The following is a 19,757-nucleotide window of genomic DNA, read 5'->3' on the forward strand; positions in this document are numbered from 1 at the left end:
ACCTGTAGTCATACATGCTGTATACAAAATAAATAAATCTTTTAAAAAAAAAGAATGAGATTGTAAAACATCAGTAGCGAACTTCTGCCCTCCAGGGTCCTCCCATTGTGCTGTAAGCCTGTATTTAACCTCCTACTGCCTTCAAGAAATGACATTCGACATTTAAAATAAAATAAAAAAAAAAAAAAAAAAAACAACTGCAAGTCCAAAAAAAAAAAAAAAAAAAAAAGAAAGCAAGACAAGGCAGAACTGAGAAAAGGTAACAAGCCACATGGCTAAACATAGGAAAGAATTATGGGTTAATTTAAGTATAAGAGCTAGTCAGCAATAAGCCTGAGCTAATGGCCAAGAAGTTATAATTAATATAAGCTTCTGAGAGATTATTCTATAAATGGGCCCCTGGCCTGCAGGTGCTTGGTGGGACCAAAAAAACATTCATCCTACACTCCATGTACTCATCATACACAGAGATGCAGAGTTTGGAGTTTGCCCAGCTGTTTTGCAGTCTTGCTTTGGTCCAGTATTTCCTCACTACGCTCCTTTCCCTATGTTTTGGAATGATAATGTATATCCTGTGCCACTATATGTTGGAAGGATGTGATCTGCTCTTTGATTTTGATTTTACAGGGGATTACAGTTAAGAGATTGCATGAATCTCAGAGACTTTGAACTTTTGACTTTTAAGTAAGTTTGAGACTGTTATAGACTTTGGAGACTTTTGAAGTTGGACTGATTTTTGCATTCTAATACAAGCCTTTGGGAGCCAGGGAGTGGAATGTGGTAGTTTGAAAGAAAATGGCCCCCCAAAGGAAGTAGCACTATTAGGAGATATGGCTTTGTTGAAGTAGGTATGGCCTTGTTGGAAGAAGTGTGTCACTGTGGAGGCCGGATCTGAGGTCTCATATGCTCAAGATTCCATCCATTGTCTCAGTTCACTTCCTGTTACCAGCATATCAAGATGTAGGACTCTCAGCTCCAGCCTGCATGCTGCCAAGCCCCTCCATAATGATAATGGACTGAACCTCTGAAACTGTAAGCTCCCCATTAAATGTTTTCCTTTATAAAAGTTGCTATGGTAATAGTGTCTCTTCACAGCAGTTGAACCCCGACTAAGACAACATGTGTATGAGTGTCTTGCCTGTATGTATGTGCACCACATGTGCCTGGCATCTGAAGAGTTCAGACGAGGGCAGTCAGTCCCCTGGAACTGGAGTAATGAATGGCTGGGAGCCACCAGGTAGGTTCTAGAAACCACACCTGTGTCCTCTGCATGAGCAAGTACTCTTAACCCCTGAGCCAAAAGGGTATTTATGATTACTAAGCACTGATCCTGGACCTAACCACTCCAAGAACCTCTGTATTAATAACATCTAACTCTCCAGACACAATAACTTTACTTAGGCATTAAGACTCAAACAAGTGTAGCAACTAAGGTTTTACAATTAATAAACGGCAGTTGAAGGATCTGAACACAGATGAGCCTAATGCCAAAAACCAATCCTCAATACCAAATCTCCCAAAGCTTTCTGAACACACATTAAGGGAGCCAAGAGTCACTCCTCTTAGCAAGTGTATTTCAGTATGTAGACAGTGAATATGTTGATTCACTTAGTTTTTAATTTTTTTATTGTATGGGTATAGGTGTTTGCCTGTATGTGTGTATGTGCATCATGTTCAAGTAGTGCCCACAGTAGCCAGAAGTGGACATTTGATCCCCCGGGGTTAGAGTTACAAATGGTTGAGTTGTAATGTGAGTGCTGGTAATTGAACCAGGGTTTTCTCAAAGAGCAATCAGTGCTCTTAACCACTGAGCCATCTTTCCAGCTCTCAATTTGTTTTTAAAGTGGTTTTTAATTCAGCTTCTCAAAGGTGGACTGACTATACTGGAGAATTGGAGGCAACAGAATAATATATCCTTTATATTTCACTAGATTATAGTATAAAAGACAAAAACTGTGCTCCTTCTTTCTTTGGCTGAGTCCATGACAGTCACTCAGAGAAATTCAAAGTGTTGTTTGCCCAAGATTTTGTCCCTGGCTACCTCCCTCTCAATGGTGATCTGACTAAACAGACACACAATATTCTTCTAATCCACAGAAGTTCCATTTCATTCCCATCTCTATTTTAAAAAGTAAAAATAAAAATAAAAATGTAAGGTTTTAATTAAAAGGGCTTTCCCAAACATTTGAATTTTTCTTAACTAAAACAGCAGACATGGTTTTTTATGTAGGGGTTTGGGCATATTATCATGAATTTTCTTGATTAAAACAATCTTTTGAACATGATGATTGCCAAATAAACTAGTTTATCCAAGAGGGAGGGGACACTAGAGGCTTTTAAAGTGGCCAGGTTCTGGTACTGAAAAGGATTCCACGCCCGGAAGTCTTGCTAAGAGATGAGATGGAACCTAGGGGTTCACTTAGACCCCGGCGCTCTCCCACCTCAAACCTCTCATCTACAGAGCCTGAGCTCCAGAGAGAAGCAATCCGTCCAAAGCTGATGTGTCCAAACTTCTATTACCTTTTCCATTATCTTGCATATGTTCTTTATTCTACTGGTTATGGTAACCAATGTCTAAGCTCTCAACATAGGAATACCATATCCACTGAAATTCACCAGGTGTGGCAGCCACCCCTGTTAATACCCAGCCTTTGGGAGGATGACTATGAAGCCAGCCTCGCTATCCAGCAAGATGAAACTGTCTCCAGTTTCTGTTGTTGTTTTAATCTAAAATGGGTATTTTACCTTGTGCCTTTTTGCATGTTGTTTTTGGTAGTGCTGAGGATCAAATTCAGCCTAGGCAAGTGGTGTAAACTACATTAAACTACACCCCCAGCACCAATTTTTTTTTTTTAAAGAAAGGAAATAGCACATATTTAAGTTCCACAAGCTCTTAGGTAACAGATAAAGTCTTTACGGGAAGCAGCATAAAATAATTGACTATTGAAGAATTTAGGATCCAAGCCGAGCTTGGTGGCGCATGTCTTTAATCCCAGGAAGGAAGAGGCAGGTGGAAATGAGTTGAAGACCAGACTAGTCTAATAGTTTCTTGATAACCCTGTATCAAAAACAAACAACAACAAAGAACTGGGGATAAAGTGAAATGGAATAGTACCCCATACTGCTGAGCTCACAGGCTGTCCTAGGGTGCAGATGAAATTTGAGGTCAGAGCCCAAAGACGCAGGGCTTAAAGTACAGAGATGGCTATTCCTCACCTTTTGTACCTGCTCGGCGAGCGCCACGAGGTCTAAAGGGTCCCCGACCCTGTTGGTGTGGTAGGGGCTCACAAGAGCCAGGCCGCCTGGGGTCGGGGTGAGCTCCACCAGGGCTCCTGCGACACACACCCGGGAACACGGGCGTAAGTTGTAGCCCTCAGCCTCCCGCGAGGCAGCAGAGACGAGCCGCCCGGCTGCGACCTCTTCCCCCGGCCAACTCAGTCCCACCTACCTCCAGGACCCGCCGCCTCCTGGACCCCTAGATTTCCAGTGTCTCTTTCCAACCGGCCGGGAGCCGCCGGGTCCGCCATGACAGCACCTCAACCCCACCGCCTGCGGTGAGGGGGGGGGAGGGAGGGGGAACGGGGCGCAGGCGCACAACAGCTTGTGGGCGGGGCTTTCTCGTTCGCCGACCATTGAACGGCGTGCCTGAGCTTGGAGGCGGAGTCCCGCGAAGAGCGGGCGTTCGGATTGGTTGAAAGCAAGAGGCGGTGCAAGCTGCCTGGCCACGGGCTCCTGGACTTGAGGCGTGGCTCGTTTTTAGGGCGTGGCTTCTGCGGGGCGGGATGCTGGCTTGTGCCCGAGGCGAGCTGTCCCGTTAAGTGGAGGAGCAAGGCTATGGCGGTGACCGCAAGGAGGCTGCTGGCCGTGCTGCTAGCCGTCGCCGCAGCCGCCGCCTCGCGGGCCACAGAGGAGTCTGAGCCGGGATGGGACGTGGCAGCCCCTGACCTGCTTTACGCAGAGGGGACCGCCGCCTACGCGCGCGGGGACTGGCCCGGGGTGGTCCTGAGCATGGAGCGGGCGCTGCGCTCGCGGGCCGCCTTGCGTGCCCTCCGCCTGCGCTGCCGCACCCGCTGCGCGGCCGAGCTGCCGTGGGCGCCTGACCTCGATCTCGGTCCGGCGCCTAGCCTGAGCCAGGACCTAGGCGCCGCCGCCCTGCACGATCTGCGCTTCTTCGGGGCCCTGCTGCGCCGTGCCGCCTGCCTGCGCCGCTGCCTCGGACCGCCCGCTGCCCACTTGTTGAGCGAGGAGCTGGACCTGGAGTTCAACAAGAGGAGTCCCTACAACTACCTGCAAGTCGCCTACTTCAAGGTGCGACTAGCCCGGAGCCCGGCAGCCTGGGGAGACCTGGGGGAACTCGGGGAGCAGAGCAGGGTCGGGTCCGCAGGGAGGAAAGGGGCCTCTTGCCTAGGGAGCTCTGGGCGGACTCAGGGCGCTTCATCTGGTTCTTATGGGCAGATGCTAACCCTAAAGGTCCAGCCAGTAGTGACAGCCCAAGCCAAGAAGAACCTGACCTTTCCTTCTGGAAAGGCCTCCTAGAGGGAACCGAGGCGACCGCTTGGGCCTCCCAGCCCTCCTTCATTGCAAGTATCCAAGTGAGAAGCTAGGCGCTTCTGCAGCATCTTCCTTCCGGTTCGTTCTCCAATCATGCTTTTCCTGCTCCCGAATCCAAGAGCAGCGCTTTCAGGACGTGGGATTGCCACGTCGCCAGCAGGGGCTGCCTGGCTCCTCCCTGTGGAGGACCCTCTGACTAGTATGCCAGTTTTTGGTTCTGTTGTTGTTTGGGTTTGTTTTGTTTTTTTTTTTTAAAAAATGACCGTCTTTAGGGATGCCACAACGCTTTAAGGCCAAGTCAACAAACGGGCTTGGAGCACCAGGTGACTGGCAGCGTGTATTTCCAGGATTCAAAGCACTTTGCATTTACTAACTGATTTGCCCTGAAACAGTCCCATTTTGGACAGGGGGGAGGGGCTACACACACAGATTGCATAGTGATAACAGTTTGACAGACCTTCAATGCTACCCTAAAGAGACTTAGAGGCTCTTGAGGACCTCAGATTTCTGCTTATTCCCTCCATTCCTTCTGGTTATTGGGATGAGAGCTGGACTTACAAGCCCCAAATGATTGGGTTCCGACTTAGGTCATGTCACTTAACAGCGCTACTTAAAATTCATTGACATTGACAATTATTGAACACCTACTACATTCCAGCTCTTGGACAGGTGATGAGGATGATTGATTGACTCTTTGTTTTACCTTTTGTTACTGCTAGGAGTCACTGGACTAAGGGCTAACTGAAATGGTTATGTAGATTTAGTGTTGTGGGAGCACTAAGCACTCTAGCTTTGCTTCAGTTAAATCAGGCCTGAGAGAAGAGGTGACATTGAAGAATGGTTTTTCCCCAGCGAAAGGAAAGCAGAGCTAGAGCATAATGTATTTGGGGCCACGGGTCGTTCATTGCAGGGACTCCTGTGTGGGCATGTATATGGAGAACAGCAAGTGACTGCAAAGTTTAGGGAGGCTGGATTCAGAAGAAACTTGTGCAGACTTCGGGCAACCATCATCAGACTTAGCTTTCAGAAGGCTAGTTCTGGAAGCCAGATGGATAAAATAGGCAGAAGGAGAAAGTGGTAGCGGTGAAAACAGTCCCCCGGAGGAAACCAGGTGCCCGTGCCTAGAGGTAAAAAGGCTCTTAGGTGGGGTGGATGACAGAGGAAGGCAGGAGCAGTCCTGAAAGGCAGGGGAGTAAGCTGGGCATGGGGCAGGGTCCTCTGAGCCCAGCCCTTGGATTCTGATCACAGTGTAATTGTTAACTGCTCTTTCTGCCCTAGTCCAAAATCATTTAGACCTTCAGTCACTACATTTCAATTGTTTGTTTGTTTGGAGACAGAGTTTCACCTATCATCCCAGCACTTGGGATCTGAGTCAGGAGGATTGAGGGCGAGATTGACCTACTAGTGACACCCCGTGTCAGTAGAGACACACACACACACACACACACACACACACAGAAACCAACCAAGCAGACGATCAAACCCCACAGAGTCTGGATGGGAACTCATTCTTTTACTTCATCCGCAGATAAACAAGCTAGAGAAAGCTGTGGCGGCTGCCCACACCTTCTTTGTGGGCAATCCTGAACACATGGAGATGCGGCAGAACCTCGACTATTACCAAACCATGTCTGGGGTAAAGGAAGCAGACTTCAAGGATCTGGAGGCCAAGCCCCATATGGTGAAAAGACACCCCCCACCACCGTGTGTGTGTGTGTGTGTGTGTGTGTGTGTGTGTGTGTGTGTGTGTGTGTGAGAGAGAGAGAGAGAGAGAGAGAGAGAGAGAGAGAGAGAGAGAGAGCGCTGCTGTGCAGTCCTGGTACTATGTAGTCCAAGTTGGCCCTAAGTCTCCCATAATTAATTATTTAATTTAGTATCGTATTTTGTGTGTGTTTTCAGCACCTTTTGACCTAACATTTGAATAGCATTTTCATAAAGAACTTATGATCTCTATCATATTAATAGTTTATAAATCAGAACGTTAGAGACCCTAGGGATATACTCACTGATAGAACATGTGGTTAGCACACACAAGGTTCTAGGTTTGTATTCTGCAACAACAAAAAAAAATTACGTTTATATATACATTATTCATATCTACATACAAATAAAAGAAACACTGCCAGAATGGCATCCCACATACACAGTACACATGCTAAGCACTCTATCACTCCCTAGTCCCAGAACGACTTTTAAAAGGAAACTTGTGTTTGCTGGACATGATGGCATGCACCTGTCATCCTAGTACTGGGGAGATAGAGGAAATCAAATCAGGATTTCAGGGTTAGCCTCAGACATTTGGTGAGTTTGATGCCTGCTTGAGCTGTGTGAGACGTTGCTTCAAGGGGCTTAGTGGTGGGTTGTGATTTATTTTTAACTTGTATGTGTGTGTGTGTGAGAGAGAGAATTTATATGGGTGCCTGAGGAGGCCAGAAGAGGACATCATATCCTCTGGAGCTGGAGTCATAGGCAGTTGTGAGCCACCTTATGTGGATGCTGGGAACTGAACTCAGGGCCTCTGGAAGTACATGTTCTTAATCACTGAGCCATCTTTCTCTAGCCTGTTATCTGAAAACCGGAAGCCCTACAGAAATGTATAAGAATTAGAGCAAACTCTGCCTTTCCCCTGCATGAAGAGTTACGTGTGTAAATTCCAAGGGTCCCGGGAAGGCTGTTTACTAATAGCCTTCACTATGTAGCAGCACCCAGGTTTCCCCCTTCCACCATAGTTTAGAAGTAGGGACAAGGACAAGGTTGAGGGGTCCCTCTGGAGCCTGCGTTGAGTACACCTTCTCTCCAGTAGCATGAGTTTCGGCTAGGAGTGCGACTCTACTCGGAGGAGAACCCGCAGGAAGCTGTGCCCCACCTCGAGGCGGCGTTGCGAGAGTACTTTGTGGCTGATGAGGAGTGCCGTGCCCTCTGCGAGGGGCCCTATGACTACGATGGCTACAACTACCTAGACTACAGTGCTGACCTCTTCCAGGCCATCACAGGTGCGTCCATTCGGAGCTTGGCTTGATCAAGCCCCCCAAGGCTGTAAGGCCAAACTGATGTACGCACACACTGTCTACAACCTCATCCTCAGTTCTTTCTTTTTCTTTTCTTTTTTTTCTTTCTTTCTTTCTTTCTTTCTTTCTTTCTTTCTTTTTTTTTTTTCTTTTTTTTAGTGTTTTGAGACAGGGTTTCTCTGTGTAACAGCCCTGCCTGTCCTGGAACTCACTTTGTAGACCAGGCTGGCTTTGAACTCACAGAGATCCTCCTGCCTCTGCCTCCCAAGTGCTGAGATTAAAGGCATGTGCCACCACCACCTGGCCCTATCCTCAATTTCTTAAGTCTGGAACTCTGACTAAAAATTGCTTTTCAGGGGCTGGAGAGATGGCTCAGTGGGTTAGGTGCTTGATGCACAAGCAGAAGGACCCGAGTTCAGATCCCTAAGCACCCACATAAAACCCACACATGTAGCCCTGTGCTGGAGCTTGATGGTCAGACAGTCTCATCATATGGATGAGCTTCAGGGTGAGAGATCCTGTCTCAAATAATAATAATAATAACAACAATAATAAAGTGAGGAATGGTGAAGGAAGATACCTGACATCACCTCTGGCCTCTGCAGATGTGCATTCACACATACTGTACACCTGCACACACATGCGCACAAAGACGTGCACATATGCGCCACACAGAGATTGCTTTCTCCTTCGATTTATCCAGCTTAGCCAGAATTTAAATCCTAAACCATGACTTCATTATCCCTCCTCTCTGATTCCTTTCAGATCATTACGTCCAGGTCCTCAGCTGTAAGCAGAGCTGCGTCACAGAGCTGGCTTCCCACCCAAGTCGAGAAAAGCCTTTTGAGGACTTCCTCCCTTCACACTATAATTATCTACAGTTTGCCTACTATAACAGTAAGGCCTGCTTTCGTTCTCCTCTCTGAGGCCTCAGCTAAGACGGTTAGCCAGACAGCCAGGGTTCGCAACCTTCTCCTTCACCATGTCTGGCTTCTTTGTCTATGGCAGGCTAAGAACAGAGGACTCCAGGGCCTCTTTCTTTTGTACATTTGTGATCTAATTTTGTGTTTGAATTAAAATGAATAGCAACAGTAAAGATGTACTGCCATTGAAACGAACTCACAGGACATGCCCAGCCCTCCTCTCAGGGTAAAGGGACTAAAATATCCAGAAAAAGACAAACAAAAAACTAGCAAACCAGCAGTTGTTTACTGGGTACCTACTGGGCACTAACTATTATGGCATATCCATGAGTACATGATGTGTGTACTTGTACAGTTGAGTTGAGGAGATCTGTTTGTAACCTATGATAATCTTCTTCTTCTAAAAAGTCACGTTGTGTATCAAGTACTACTTTCTGCTGCTGTCATGGCCTCAAGGCTTCCCTGCCACCAGATGCTAAGTGGATGTTGGTACCCATGATTACCCTTTCCTCAAAGACATCTTCTTTTCCTCCTGTACAGTTGGGAACTATACACAGGCTATTGAATGCGCCAAGACCTACCTCCTCTTCTTCCCCAATGATGAGGTGATGAGCCAGAATCTGGCCTACTATACAGCCATGCTTGGAGAAGAAGAAGCCAGCTCCATCAGCCCCCGGCAGGTGAGAGACTTGCTTCAGAGAGAGCAGCTTCTGGCTGAACCCAGTCAGAACGCAGAAGAGCGCTGTTGGTGTGGGGTGGGGCAGGTTCTGGACCGGGCTTGTCACTCAGGGTGGGGAGGAGGACCAGGAGTTTGCAGACATGCCAGAGCCTCACAGCATCCTCTGGGTTTGGATGTGCATCCTTCACATTGGCACACAGAGATTCTCTGGGTTTGGATGTGCATCCTTCACATTGGCACACAGAGATTCTCTGCCCCACTTGACACCCAGCCCAGATGCTGGATGCCATTTGCCCAAAGTCAGTGCTGTTTCCTTCATAATGGGTTTCTGGTTCTGTTTCCCTCCGAGGGCATTTCTCCCTGTCATTGTCCGTTCTCTCCTATCAGTCAGCATTTTTCACATCTCTAAAATGAGAAGATAGCCTAGGTAGCACCCATCTGAGGGGGAAGCCACGGTCCCTCCCTCATAGTCTGGAATTGAGTCTGCAGAGAAAATTTGTTGTCAGCCCCTCCCAGGTGACACTTGCCTTCTTGTGGTTGTCCTTCTTGGCCACTAGGTGGTGCCCATCTAGCTTTAAGAAGGCCCTCCCAGTCTTTGTCTTGCTTGGTTAATACTTTTTTTCCCTCCTTGTGATCCTCTTAGGAAGCCTGGGAAGGGGAAGGAAAACACTCCACCTGGGAACGTTTACCTAGAACTCTCCTCCCGGGAAGGGAGGAGCTAGCACTGGTTTGAGCCCCAGCCCAGGCCTCCTCTTTTGTAATCAGCATGGCTATCCTTGAGTAGGCATTCTGCCCAATGTAGAGATAAGAACATGCAGGTGAAATAACCTGTGCTGTGGACGGTACTGGTTAGTGGAGACTGGAACCTGCTGTCTGCTTTGTCCTGTACTGACATGGACCCTGACACATGGCTGACAGTCATTGTCCTGTACTGACATGGACCCTGACTCATGGCTGACACTCAGTAAGTCACTGCAGGCAAACAGGTAGCAGCAGCGGGGTCCTCTTCCTGCATCCTCGTTGAATTGTTGGTGGAAGCTAATGAGATAGCATACATGGCTTGGGTCTGGCATTTGGAGGAGGAAGCCAGTAATTTAAACGCCTTAAAATTTCCTCTTCCTCTTGGGTGATTCTGGTAGCTGATGGGGCAAACTCTTTTAACATGTTCCCCCTTGAACTGCCTCGCCTTCACTACCGTCTTTTTCTCTTCCTTCTGCTGCTTGGATCCTAGCAGGGGACCTGGGGAAAGACGTGACCCCAGAAGGGACTCAGTTTCCCTGCCCTGGGTAAGCCTTCCCCCAGAGCACACATGGGATGTCAGAGCGCCAAGCTGAGCTATTCTGCCACCGCCCACCTTCAGGGAGGGCCAGATTCTGGTCCTTCTTAGGGGTGGCAGGTGGCCAGGTAGCAGTCCATGGGCCTGAGGACCCCGAACCCTGCGTTTGAATGTAGCATCCCTTCCAGTCCTGCTGCTCCTTCGTCTCTAAGATGAAGATGACAGTCTTACCCCATGAGCTGCCACTCAGGAAGCAAGGACAGCAGGATCACAAGCTCAAGGCTAGCCTGGGCTACATAGTAAGACCTGGTCTCAAAACAAAAATGGCAGGCAAGATGTCTCGGTGGGTAGAGGCACTTGCTGCTGAGCCTCGTGACCTGAGCTTGATCTCTGGACCCACAAGGTGCAAGGAGGAAACTGTCAAGTTGATCTCTGACCTCCACACCTATGCAGCACACGTATGTACACACATACACACACACACACACACACACACACACACACACACACACACACATACACAGACACGTGCCCGCACGTGTGTATACACATACAATAAATAAATAAATAGAATAAAAAGTTCTAATACAAAGGTGTTTGCCCCACAAGCTTGTGACCTGAATTCAGTCTGCAGAACCCACACAGAGGTGGATGGAGACAGCAGACTCCACAGAGTTGCCCTCTGACCGCCACACATGCACAGCAGAAGTCATACACTCTAGACACACAACATAAATAAATAAAATATAACAAGAAAAGTAAAGAGGGCTGCAGGTACAGCTCAGTTGGTAGAAGCCTGCTAGCACACTTGAAACCCTGGGTTCAATCCCCAGAATTGCAAAAGCCAAAATGGACTCTTGGTGTTGTGAAGCATGTGTCCCTTCTGAGGATCATCAGATCTGGTTCAGAGATCCACCGGGATCTTCTTCCCTCCTGTGAAGCCGAGTTATGCTGCCCTCAGGGTTCTTCTGGAGCACAGAAGAGAGACCTTTGGCCCAGACAGGGTAACACATAACCTGTGATGGGGAGAAAATACCTCAGTCGTGTAGGGAAATGTAAAATGCCAGGGAAGGCCACCCTAAGGCTAAAGGCTAGGGCCAGGATCTAGGCGAGTCTTTGTTTCCTCAGAACGCCCAGGACTACCGACAGCGAAGCCTGCTCGAGAAAGAACTGCTTTTCTTCGCTTACGACATTTTCGGAATTCCCTTTGTGGATCCGGTGAGCCAAAACAAGAGCCAGAAGGACGAGGAAGAGGGAGGCGCTGGGAGGTGAGGGGGTCCACACCACACAACTCTGAGGAGAGACTGTCCAGGGCTGAGCCAAGCATGGGATGTGTGAACCCTGAGGATGGGAGACCAAGTAGAAGATGCAAGAGCCCACGTCATCACAGGCGGGGAGGCAGTGGACTCCTGGGAGCCCCATGTCACACTGGGACCTGGGAGATTAAGTCACCCTACTTGTTGTTCTGACCCACCTCAGGACTCATGGACCCCGGAAGAGGTGATTCCCAAGAGACTGCAAGAGAAACAGAAGTGAGGGCCTTGTAGAAATGCCGTGGTTGGATCGGTCTGACGAAGCACTTGAGGCTTCCTGTGCCCAGGCAGATGGGAACTCCTCCTGGCCAGGGGTGGGCAGGTCCAGTCTGGGAAGTTGCAGTGGGAACCGGGGCTGGCTCCAGCGACCTTCAACACTGCCATGCCCACAGGTCAGAACGTGAAACTGCGGTCCGCATCTCCCAGGAGATCGGCAACCTTATGAAGGAGATCGAGACCCTCGTGGAGGAGAAGACCAAGGAGTCGTTGGACGTGAGCAGACTGACGCGGGAAGGTGAGCCAGCGGAGGGTGGCAGGCCTGCCGTGCGGGCAGCCAGGCAGGCCTCACATTCACCAGGCGGCAGCACCCACCAACGCTTTGCTCAGCCCATCACATACCAGCTTCTGCTAGGTCTCCCTCCACATCCAACACACCAGGAACTGCCATCCAGACAGCCCTGAGAAGGGGCCTGTGGCTAAGAAGTAAGATTCCTATGCCACAGTTAGACCAGCGTAGTCACAGTAAGCATGGAGGGCATAAACTGTCCTGCCTCCCTCTCCAGACTCTCTTCTGACCACTCACGTTACCAAAAGCCAAAACCTTCCTGTCGTCTCTGCTCCATTTGCCTGCTCCCAGCCCACAGTGATGGCTGCTCTCTGCTCTCCTCCCTGTGTCTTTTCCATTGCCTTCAGCCACATAGGTGCAGTCACCTCCTGTGTGTTCTTATCCTTTCCCACACACAGATGCCAGGCCTGTCTTCCAAACACCAGGAGCATGCGTGCATGCTCAGTAGTCAAGCATCCTCCATCCACATCCTGTGCATGTGTGTCTCCTCCATTTGTACATCCCCCATGCCTCTCCATCAGATGGGCTGGGCTGGTTCTGGTCCCCTGAGCCCACAGGTTGTTGCTCATGCTTGTCCCCACTCCTGATGCACTCCTCACCGTCTCTGCCCTTAAAGACGCCCCCGAGAGACGTATGCCTAGCACTGGTTGGTGTCTGACTTGGGAACGGAGCCGTCTTCAGGCGTCAGGCTCTCTCTGTTGCAGCACTCACAAGGCCTCAGCTTGTAGATGGGGTGAGCCGGGTCCCTAGTGTGGCCCGAGTTAGACACCTTAGGACCACAGGAGAAGCACTGGCCTTTGCCATTGCTCACACTGACTGGGTGAATTGAACAGGGGTAGCATGTGAAAAGTCTGTCCAGCACTGCTTTGTTGTCAGAAGGTGCTTGCCATCTTCCTTGCTTCTCATCATGTCTGAGAGGTAGGTTAGGCAGATTGCAAGGTTGCTGTTGTACGTCACATGATGACGTAGGTACCATAGGCGACATCTTTGGACATTTCCTGTAAGCCAAATACTATACTAAGAGTTGAACTCGCCTCATTTGTTGTTCACGTAAATCTGCTGTCAAATATAAGGTAGATGCTGTTAGAGTAATTGATTAAAAATTAAGGTTGGGTTGGTAGTTCACGCCTTTAATCCCAGCAGAGGGTAGCAGATTCTGTCTTGGGGGGAAAAAATGGGTCTGAAGAAATGGCTCAGCAGTAAGAGCTCAGCTGCTCTTCCAGAGGACCCGGGTTTGATTCCCAGCACCCACAGGGTGTGGCTCACAACTCTAACTTCAGTCTCAGGGGATCTGATTTCTTCTGAATTCCTTGGGCACCAGGCCCTCTATGGTACATAGATATACATGCCGGCAAAACACCCATACACATAAAATATTTTTTTAAAAAAATTAATTTGTTAACAAATTACTTAACCTTAAGGTCACACAGTAAGTGGTAGATTCGGGGATCGAACCTAGTTCTTTAGTTCTGGAGTTCATGTTTTAAGAATACATGTAGCTGTTTACTCAGTGGGTAGAGGCAGATTGAGACCTAGGATTTGGACCTCCTGATTCTGTCCTCTGGACTACTGTTGCTTTGGGAGAGACTAAATAGGGATTTCTCTGGAAGGCCTGTTCTTTCCAAGCAGGCCTTGGGCAGAGCCGCTGTGGGACTTAGTCAGTCTTGTCCTTGATTTGCAGGTGGCCCCTTGCTGTATGAAGGCATCAGTCTGACTATGAACTCCAAAGTCTTGAACGGCTCCCAGCGGGTGGTGATGGATGGTGTGATCTCTGCTGACGAGTGCCAGGAGCTGCAGAGACTGACCAATGTAGGGGTGACCCCCGCTTCCACGTGCCTCCCTCTCAGGCTCAGTGGTCCCTGTTGCCCTCAGTAGTCACCTCTCATCAGACGCTCGGCTACCCTGACTAACTTTGCCTTGTCTTTTGGGCCCACTAGGCAGCAGCAACTTCAGGAGATGGCTACCGAGGTCAGACCTCTCCACACACCCCCAATGAAAAGTTCTATGGTGTCACTGTTCTCAAAGCTCTTAAGGTAAAATTCATCTTGGCTCTCTAGAGCATGGAGGAGGGGGAGTCTGCTGGCCAGGAAGGAGGAGGAGGAGGAGACTCCAGCTTTGGGAGGAGTTGGGGGTGGGGATAGATAGGGAGAAATGCCTCACTGCTGACATTCCAGCTGCCAGGGAGCGAGGGTAAGCTATGCCGGGGAGTTTCCTTGTGAATCTTGGCTGTTAGGCGAGGCGCAGTAAAAATAAGGCAAGTGAGACGGGATGGGTCCCCACACGTGTGGGCGTGTTCCTGAACTGGGTACGTGCAATACGAAAGGAGAGGAGACAGTCGGATGCAGTGAACGGAGAGATTGCTCCTTCCGCAGCGGGACGGGAGATGCTCTCGGTATGCAGCCCTGTACCTCAGTGTCCTGACAGCCTGTAGAGCCAGGGCAGCTGACCGCCAGTGTTCTTTGCAGCTTGGGCAGGAAGGGAAGGTTCCTCTGCAGAGTGCCCACATGTACTACAATGTGACCGAGAAGGTTCGGCGTGTCATGGAGTCCTACTTCCGCCTGGACACACCCCTCTACTTCTCCTATTCCCACCTGGTGTGCCGCACTGCAATAGAAGGTGGGCCTCATCACCCCGCAGCCTCTCAGGGGTGGGCTGCACCCTGGCACTGTGCCAGACACTGAGGCCATGGAGAAGACTAGGGCATGGTCCCTCCATGCTGCCCGGGAAACCTGCGCAAGTACGTGACATGGAGGAAGATCCAGCCAGGAGTCAGGAAGCCTTCTAGGAAAGGTGGTGGGAAGTTTGCAGGATCAGTGTTCCTGGAGTTCACAGGGAAGCAGGAGACCCTGCAAGCCAGAGAGACCAGTTTCTAAGGGAATGGAAGCACCCAGGGAGCTAAGAACTCATGTTCTAAGCTCACAGAGAAGCACATTCTGGAGTTGGTGTTGTCTCCTTTCGCTCGGTCCCACACTGTGCTGCAGGCCCCTCTTAGTAACTGTTAGAGAGGCCAGTCTTGTGTGGAAGCTAGGGCATTTGAAGTCAGGGAGGTACAAGACCTTGTTCCTTCTCCCTCGTATCCCCCATGCTTTCCTGAGCAGGGGTGAGGCAGAGCCAGGCCGCAGGAATCGCATGTGGCCCACAGCCAGCTCTGTCCTGCTGTAGCACTCAGAAGACGCACTGGCACCTCCTGGAAGGCGGCAGGCGCTGGAAGGCTTCTCTCCCCCTCAGGGTGTTAAGAGCTCTAAGAAAATCTGCACACACCAAAGGAATGTGTCAGGCACTTGACTGTGTGCCACAGAGCCTCGAGGTGGGGACCTGCTGGCAGGGAGGAGACAGCAGACGGTGAAGGGCCTGGCAGAACCTTCATTTTTAAAGGATGAGCTTTGCTGCTGGGTGTTGAGAGATTGGGAGCAGGTGGATCAGACTAGAGGCGGGGAGGCTGGTCAGCAATGACCATGGTGGGTGAGGATGAAGGCTAGACATCTGGAAGTGGCAAGGAAGCCGAGAGAAGACATGCCATAGGAGAGGTGGAAAGGAAGATAGGCAGGCGCTGGTGACTGGCCGGACCCAGTGAGGCGGCATCTGCCGTCCCCACACACGTGTGCCAGTCTTTACACTGGAGGAAGGTGCGGTCCGCTGGTTCTTACAGTCAGGACTGTCTGGCCTCTTTCCGTGTCCTCTCCCTGTGTGGTTTTCCACACGTCCACACCCCCCATGCCCTGCCTCTCCGGCTGCACTGTGCAGCTTCTGTTCATCTGCGCCACCCCTCCTGCAGGCCGGCTGGAAGATGGCGTCAGTGGACCCTGTGCCCACCAGCTTCCTCTGTTTACTGCTATGGTCCTTCCTATTTCAGAAAGCCTCTAGCTCTCCCAGGGTGATGGCACTCAGCCCAGGATCTGCCTTGTTGGCACTCTACAGGTCTGTGGGCTGCACCCTGTTCACCCCAAAAACTTGTCCTGATCGCCAGGCTGTGGCTTAGCCAAGGACTCCTCACGTCCCAGTACATGACAGTTTCACAAACTCACATACATTTGGGGACGCCTCTCTATCCCCTGCCCAGTGTGTCAGCAAGAGAGCCTCTCACTGGGTCTCTGGATGTCCTTCTTTAACATGGATTATCTTGGCCTCAGAGTCCCAGGCCGAGAGGAAGGACAGTAGCCACCCGGTCCATGTGGATAACTGCATCCTGAATGCCGAGACCCTTGTGTGCATCAAGGAGCCCCCTGCCTACACTTTCCGGGACTACAGGTAAATGCAGTGGGTGTGGTGCCAGGGCCCTGTGCTTGCCCTTGGAAGTTCCCCCATGTCCTGCACTCTGCCTCTCCACCCTGGTGCGCCTGGGCACGCTCAGGCAGAGGCAAGTGTGTAGAGGCCAGTCCCTCACCCTAGTCCCCATATAGGAAGACAGACAGTCGGGGAACCCCACGGGAAGAGTGTGAATAGGAGGGCATGCGTGGGCTTGGCATGGAAACACACTAGCTAGGGTATGATGGAGTCTCTGAGGTGGGGCGGGGGACCTTGTGAGGTGTTTATGGCTTCAGAAAAGCTTCTGGCCTCCAGCTGCTGGTTGAAAGCACACAGAGGAGGGTCCCAGGGAGCAGGGGATAAGCCATGTCTGGATTCCCTGCCTTCCCAGTGCCATCCTGTACCTCAACGGGGACTTCGATGGAGGAAACTTTTACTTCACTGAACTAGATGCCAAAACTGTGACGGTGAGTGCTCCCCTGTCCTCATTCCTGGGGATGAAACCCTGTTCTCTAGAGTTGATGTCCCCAGAGGACAGTGCACAGAATGACCACTGGGCTTCTCCTCAGCCCCTACGCTGCCCCCAGGTGGGGGGGCTTTGGGATACGGCAGCTCTCCTCCGACTGTCCTCTGGGTCCTAATTACCCATCACTCTCCTGAGACCGCTTCCCATTTCCCCTCTTCCCTCCCGCAGGCAGAGGTGCAGCCCCAGTGTGGAAGGGCTGTGGGGTTCTCCTCCGGAACTGAGAACCCACACGGAGTGAAGGCCGTCACCAGGGGGCAGCGCTGCGCCATCGCGCTGTGGTTCACGCTGGATCCTCGGCACAGTGAGCGTGTAAGAGCTGTTGGGAGGGCTGCTGGTCTGTTTCTGAGAGACTCTGGGTCCTCCCTCTGAGTCCCACCACTAGTGGTCCAGTCACAGAGGAGTTCTGGGCTAGGGACTCCCCACCCCAGTGCACTTACATCCGCCCCACCCTCCCTGGACCGGCCCTTTCACATGGGGGAGGGGGCGGGGTGACACCAGGGTAGGCATGATGTGGAGTCCTTGCTCACTCCCCGGACCCGGTCCCAGCCACCAGTGTGAGGCTGCAGAACATAGGCCTGCTGGGAAGGAGGTGGTCCCAGCGGCCCCGTGGCGGATTGCCACTGTTCTCTCTGGAAGCAACAGCTGAGAGGATGGGGGCTAGCTGCCAACCGTCGCTGAGGAGACGGTCTGCCGTTGCAGGACAGGGTGCAGGCGGATGACCTGGTGAGGATGCTGTTCAGCCCAGAAGAAGTGGACTTCCTCCAGAAGCAGCCCCTGCATGACCAACAGGATTCCCCAAAACCCGGAGAAGAGTCTCCGTCAGACAGAGAGTCGCAGCACAAAGATGAGCTATGATTAGCAGCTAGGTCACTCGCGGGTGTCATTGGACCCATGGGACTCTGTCCTGCCGCCTCGACTTCCAGCCTCGCAGGGCTGCAGAGCGAGGGGCGCTTTGTCCGCTAGCCAGCCAAAGGATCCTGCCCACAGCCTTCCCCATGGTGCTACTGTTCTTAGAGTGGACGAAGCAGGACACACTACTCTTCTCTGGGCTTGGCTCCAGGCTCAGGACACAGGCCCAGAACCACCCTGGGGCCCATAGAGGCAGCCGCCTGACGGCAGCATGATATTTAAGTGTCTGTATAGACAACCAAAGAATAAATGATTCGTGTTGTTTCATCTAGTGGTTTGTTCCAAGAGAGGAAATGTGTCCATTCTCCCCAAGAGGCCGTGTTGGGTAGCCGTGACTCTGGGCAGTGTGTGGTGGCCCGTGCCATGCAGGAAGTCTGGCCCGGTACCCAGCTCAGTCACTTCCTGTGCAGCCTCAGGCCAGATGCTTAGCCCAGGTACCCTGGGTTGTTACCACAGAAGGGGCATCTTGGTCGTCACCGGGCCCACCTTCTGCGGGAGCTGTGTGGCCCAGATACAGCACCCAGTGTGGCAGCACTTCATACACTAACACTGTGGACGCAGCATCCGGATTGTTACTAATCCTCTCCTGGCAGAGAGCAGCCCTTCAGCAGCGCTCTGGCTCGTTACCCTCCGGCAGCCATGTGCTTCCTGCTCCGCTGGCCTCAAAGCCTGTACCTGAGAGCCTCGTGTGCAGGACGATGCCCTGAGAGACCAAAACCACGGACCTGGAAATTCCGCTCCTCCGGCCACACAGTGGCACCAAGCCTTCACCATGCTTGAGATGCCCTGGGGCAGAGTGTAGGAACCTGCACCAGAACAATCGTTAGACGGTTTCTTTTAGTGAGCAGCAGCCTGGTGCTGGGATTCTGAGAGGAAGTAAGCAAGCCTGGTCCTGGCAGAGCTGTATTTCAGAGGGGATGCATAATAAATGTGTAAATAACCACAGCACTTCAGAGGTGGAGACGGGAGGTTCAGAGTTCAGGGCCAGACTTGACTACGCAAGACCTTCTCTCAAAATAAAAACAAAATGAGAACTGAGGGTCTACTTCCGTATTTGACAATGGGGAAGTCAGAATTCCCCAGAGATGTTTGGGTGAGGTGGTGTGCACAAGAGAAGAAGGAGAGATTCACAGGAAGGGCTTACCAACGCTGCAGGAGTTAGCTGGGTGTGGAGGCAGAAGGGAGAACCGGACGGCCAGGCAGACTGCCTCTCTTGCTGGGACAGTGCTGGTGAGGTGATTCAGGCCATGTGGTCACAGCTCCTGTTCCCACCGTTGGTCCTTTCTGTCTGACCTGAGCAAGCACTTGCTGTACAAAGGACTAAAGGATACATTAAAGAAAGGGGCGTGGACCTGGCCTGGGCACTGAGCTGAGTGATAATCCCGAACATGAAGTATGTGACCGAGCTGTTTCCTCACTAAGACAGAGGGGTAACCCACGTGCTGAGCTCTAGAAGTCCACGAATACTTGCAGAAGAACTCTCACACAGTATCTGACACAACAGAAGCAGTTCCACATTACAGAACTCTACACTGGCCTCATCCTGGTTTTCCAGCAGTTTCTATATTGGGGCAGATGGCTTTTACAATTTTTGTGTGTTTGGTTGGTTGGTTGGTCAGTTGGTTTTTTAAGACAGGGTTTCTCTGTGTAGCCAGCCCCAGCTGTCCTGGAACTCACTCTGTAGACCAGGCTGGCCTGGAACTCAGAGCTCTGCCTGCCTCTGCCTCCTGAGCGCTGGGATTAAAGTTGTGCGCCACCACCG

General features: G+C 51.1%; 2 protein-coding genes across 3 annotated transcripts in view; one reads left to right on the plus strand and one right to left on the minus strand.

Moving 5' to 3' along the window:
- Positions 1 to 3,604, minus strand: part of C2H1orf50 (chromosome 2 C1orf50 homolog) — a 6,710-nt gene extending 3,106 nt beyond the window's left edge. The window contains exons 1-2 of the mRNA XM_006994941.4: positions 3,449 to 3,604; positions 3,217 to 3,332 (exon numbers count right to left, since the gene is read on the minus strand). Coding sequence (XP_006995003.1) covers positions 3,217 to 3,332; positions 3,449 to 3,527 — 195 coding nt within the window. The 5' untranslated portion in view covers positions 3,528 to 3,604. The remainder of the gene's footprint in view (positions 1 to 3,216; positions 3,333 to 3,448) is intronic.
- A 146-nt stretch (positions 3,605 to 3,750) lies between these two features.
- P3h1 (prolyl 3-hydroxylase 1) lies at positions 3,751 to 18,266 on the plus strand. Of its 2 annotated transcripts, XM_076564928.1 has the most exons (16): positions 3,768 to 4,308; positions 6,080 to 6,232; positions 7,355 to 7,544; positions 8,325 to 8,456; positions 9,023 to 9,162; positions 11,566 to 11,655; positions 11,917 to 11,969; positions 12,143 to 12,264; positions 13,997 to 14,124; positions 14,253 to 14,348; positions 14,781 to 14,931; positions 16,446 to 16,563; positions 16,952 to 17,027; positions 17,255 to 17,395; positions 17,786 to 17,898; positions 18,074 to 18,266. In XM_076564928.1, exons 1-16 carry the CDS (start codon positions 3,835 to 3,837, stop codon positions 18,183 to 18,185), a joined length of 2,289 nt encoding a protein of 762 aa, XP_076421043.1. In that variant the 5' UTR covers positions 3,768 to 3,834; the 3' UTR covers positions 18,186 to 18,266. The 2 variants fall into 2 exon arrangements, with proteins under 2 accessions (XP_006995002.3, XP_076421043.1); XM_006994940.4 differs by having other exon boundaries at positions 3,751 to 4,308; positions 17,786 to 18,266.
- The last annotated feature ends 1,491 nt before the right edge of the window (positions 18,267 to 19,757 follow it).

Source organism: Peromyscus maniculatus, chromosome 2 (assembly GCF_049852395.1).
Source record: "Peromyscus maniculatus bairdii isolate BWxNUB_F1_BW_parent chromosome 2, HU_Pman_BW_mat_3.1, whole genome shotgun sequence".
Classification (NCBI taxonomy): domain Eukaryota; kingdom Metazoa; phylum Chordata; class Mammalia; order Rodentia; family Cricetidae; genus Peromyscus; species Peromyscus maniculatus.

Coding starts and splice junctions, on each gene's coding strand:
- P3h1 (XM_076564928.1), top strand. CDS start 3,835: ATGGCGGTGACCGCAAGGAGGCTGCTGGCCGTGCTGCTAGCCGTCGCC. Junction 17,028..17,254: donor TAGATGCCAAAACTGTGACG/GTGAGTGCTCCC, acceptor TCCCTCCCGCAG/GCAGAGGTGCAGCCCCAGTG. Junction 17,396..17,785: donor ATCCTCGGCACAGTGAGCGT/GTAAGAGCTGTT, acceptor CTGCCGTTGCAG/GACAGGGTGCAGGCGGATGA.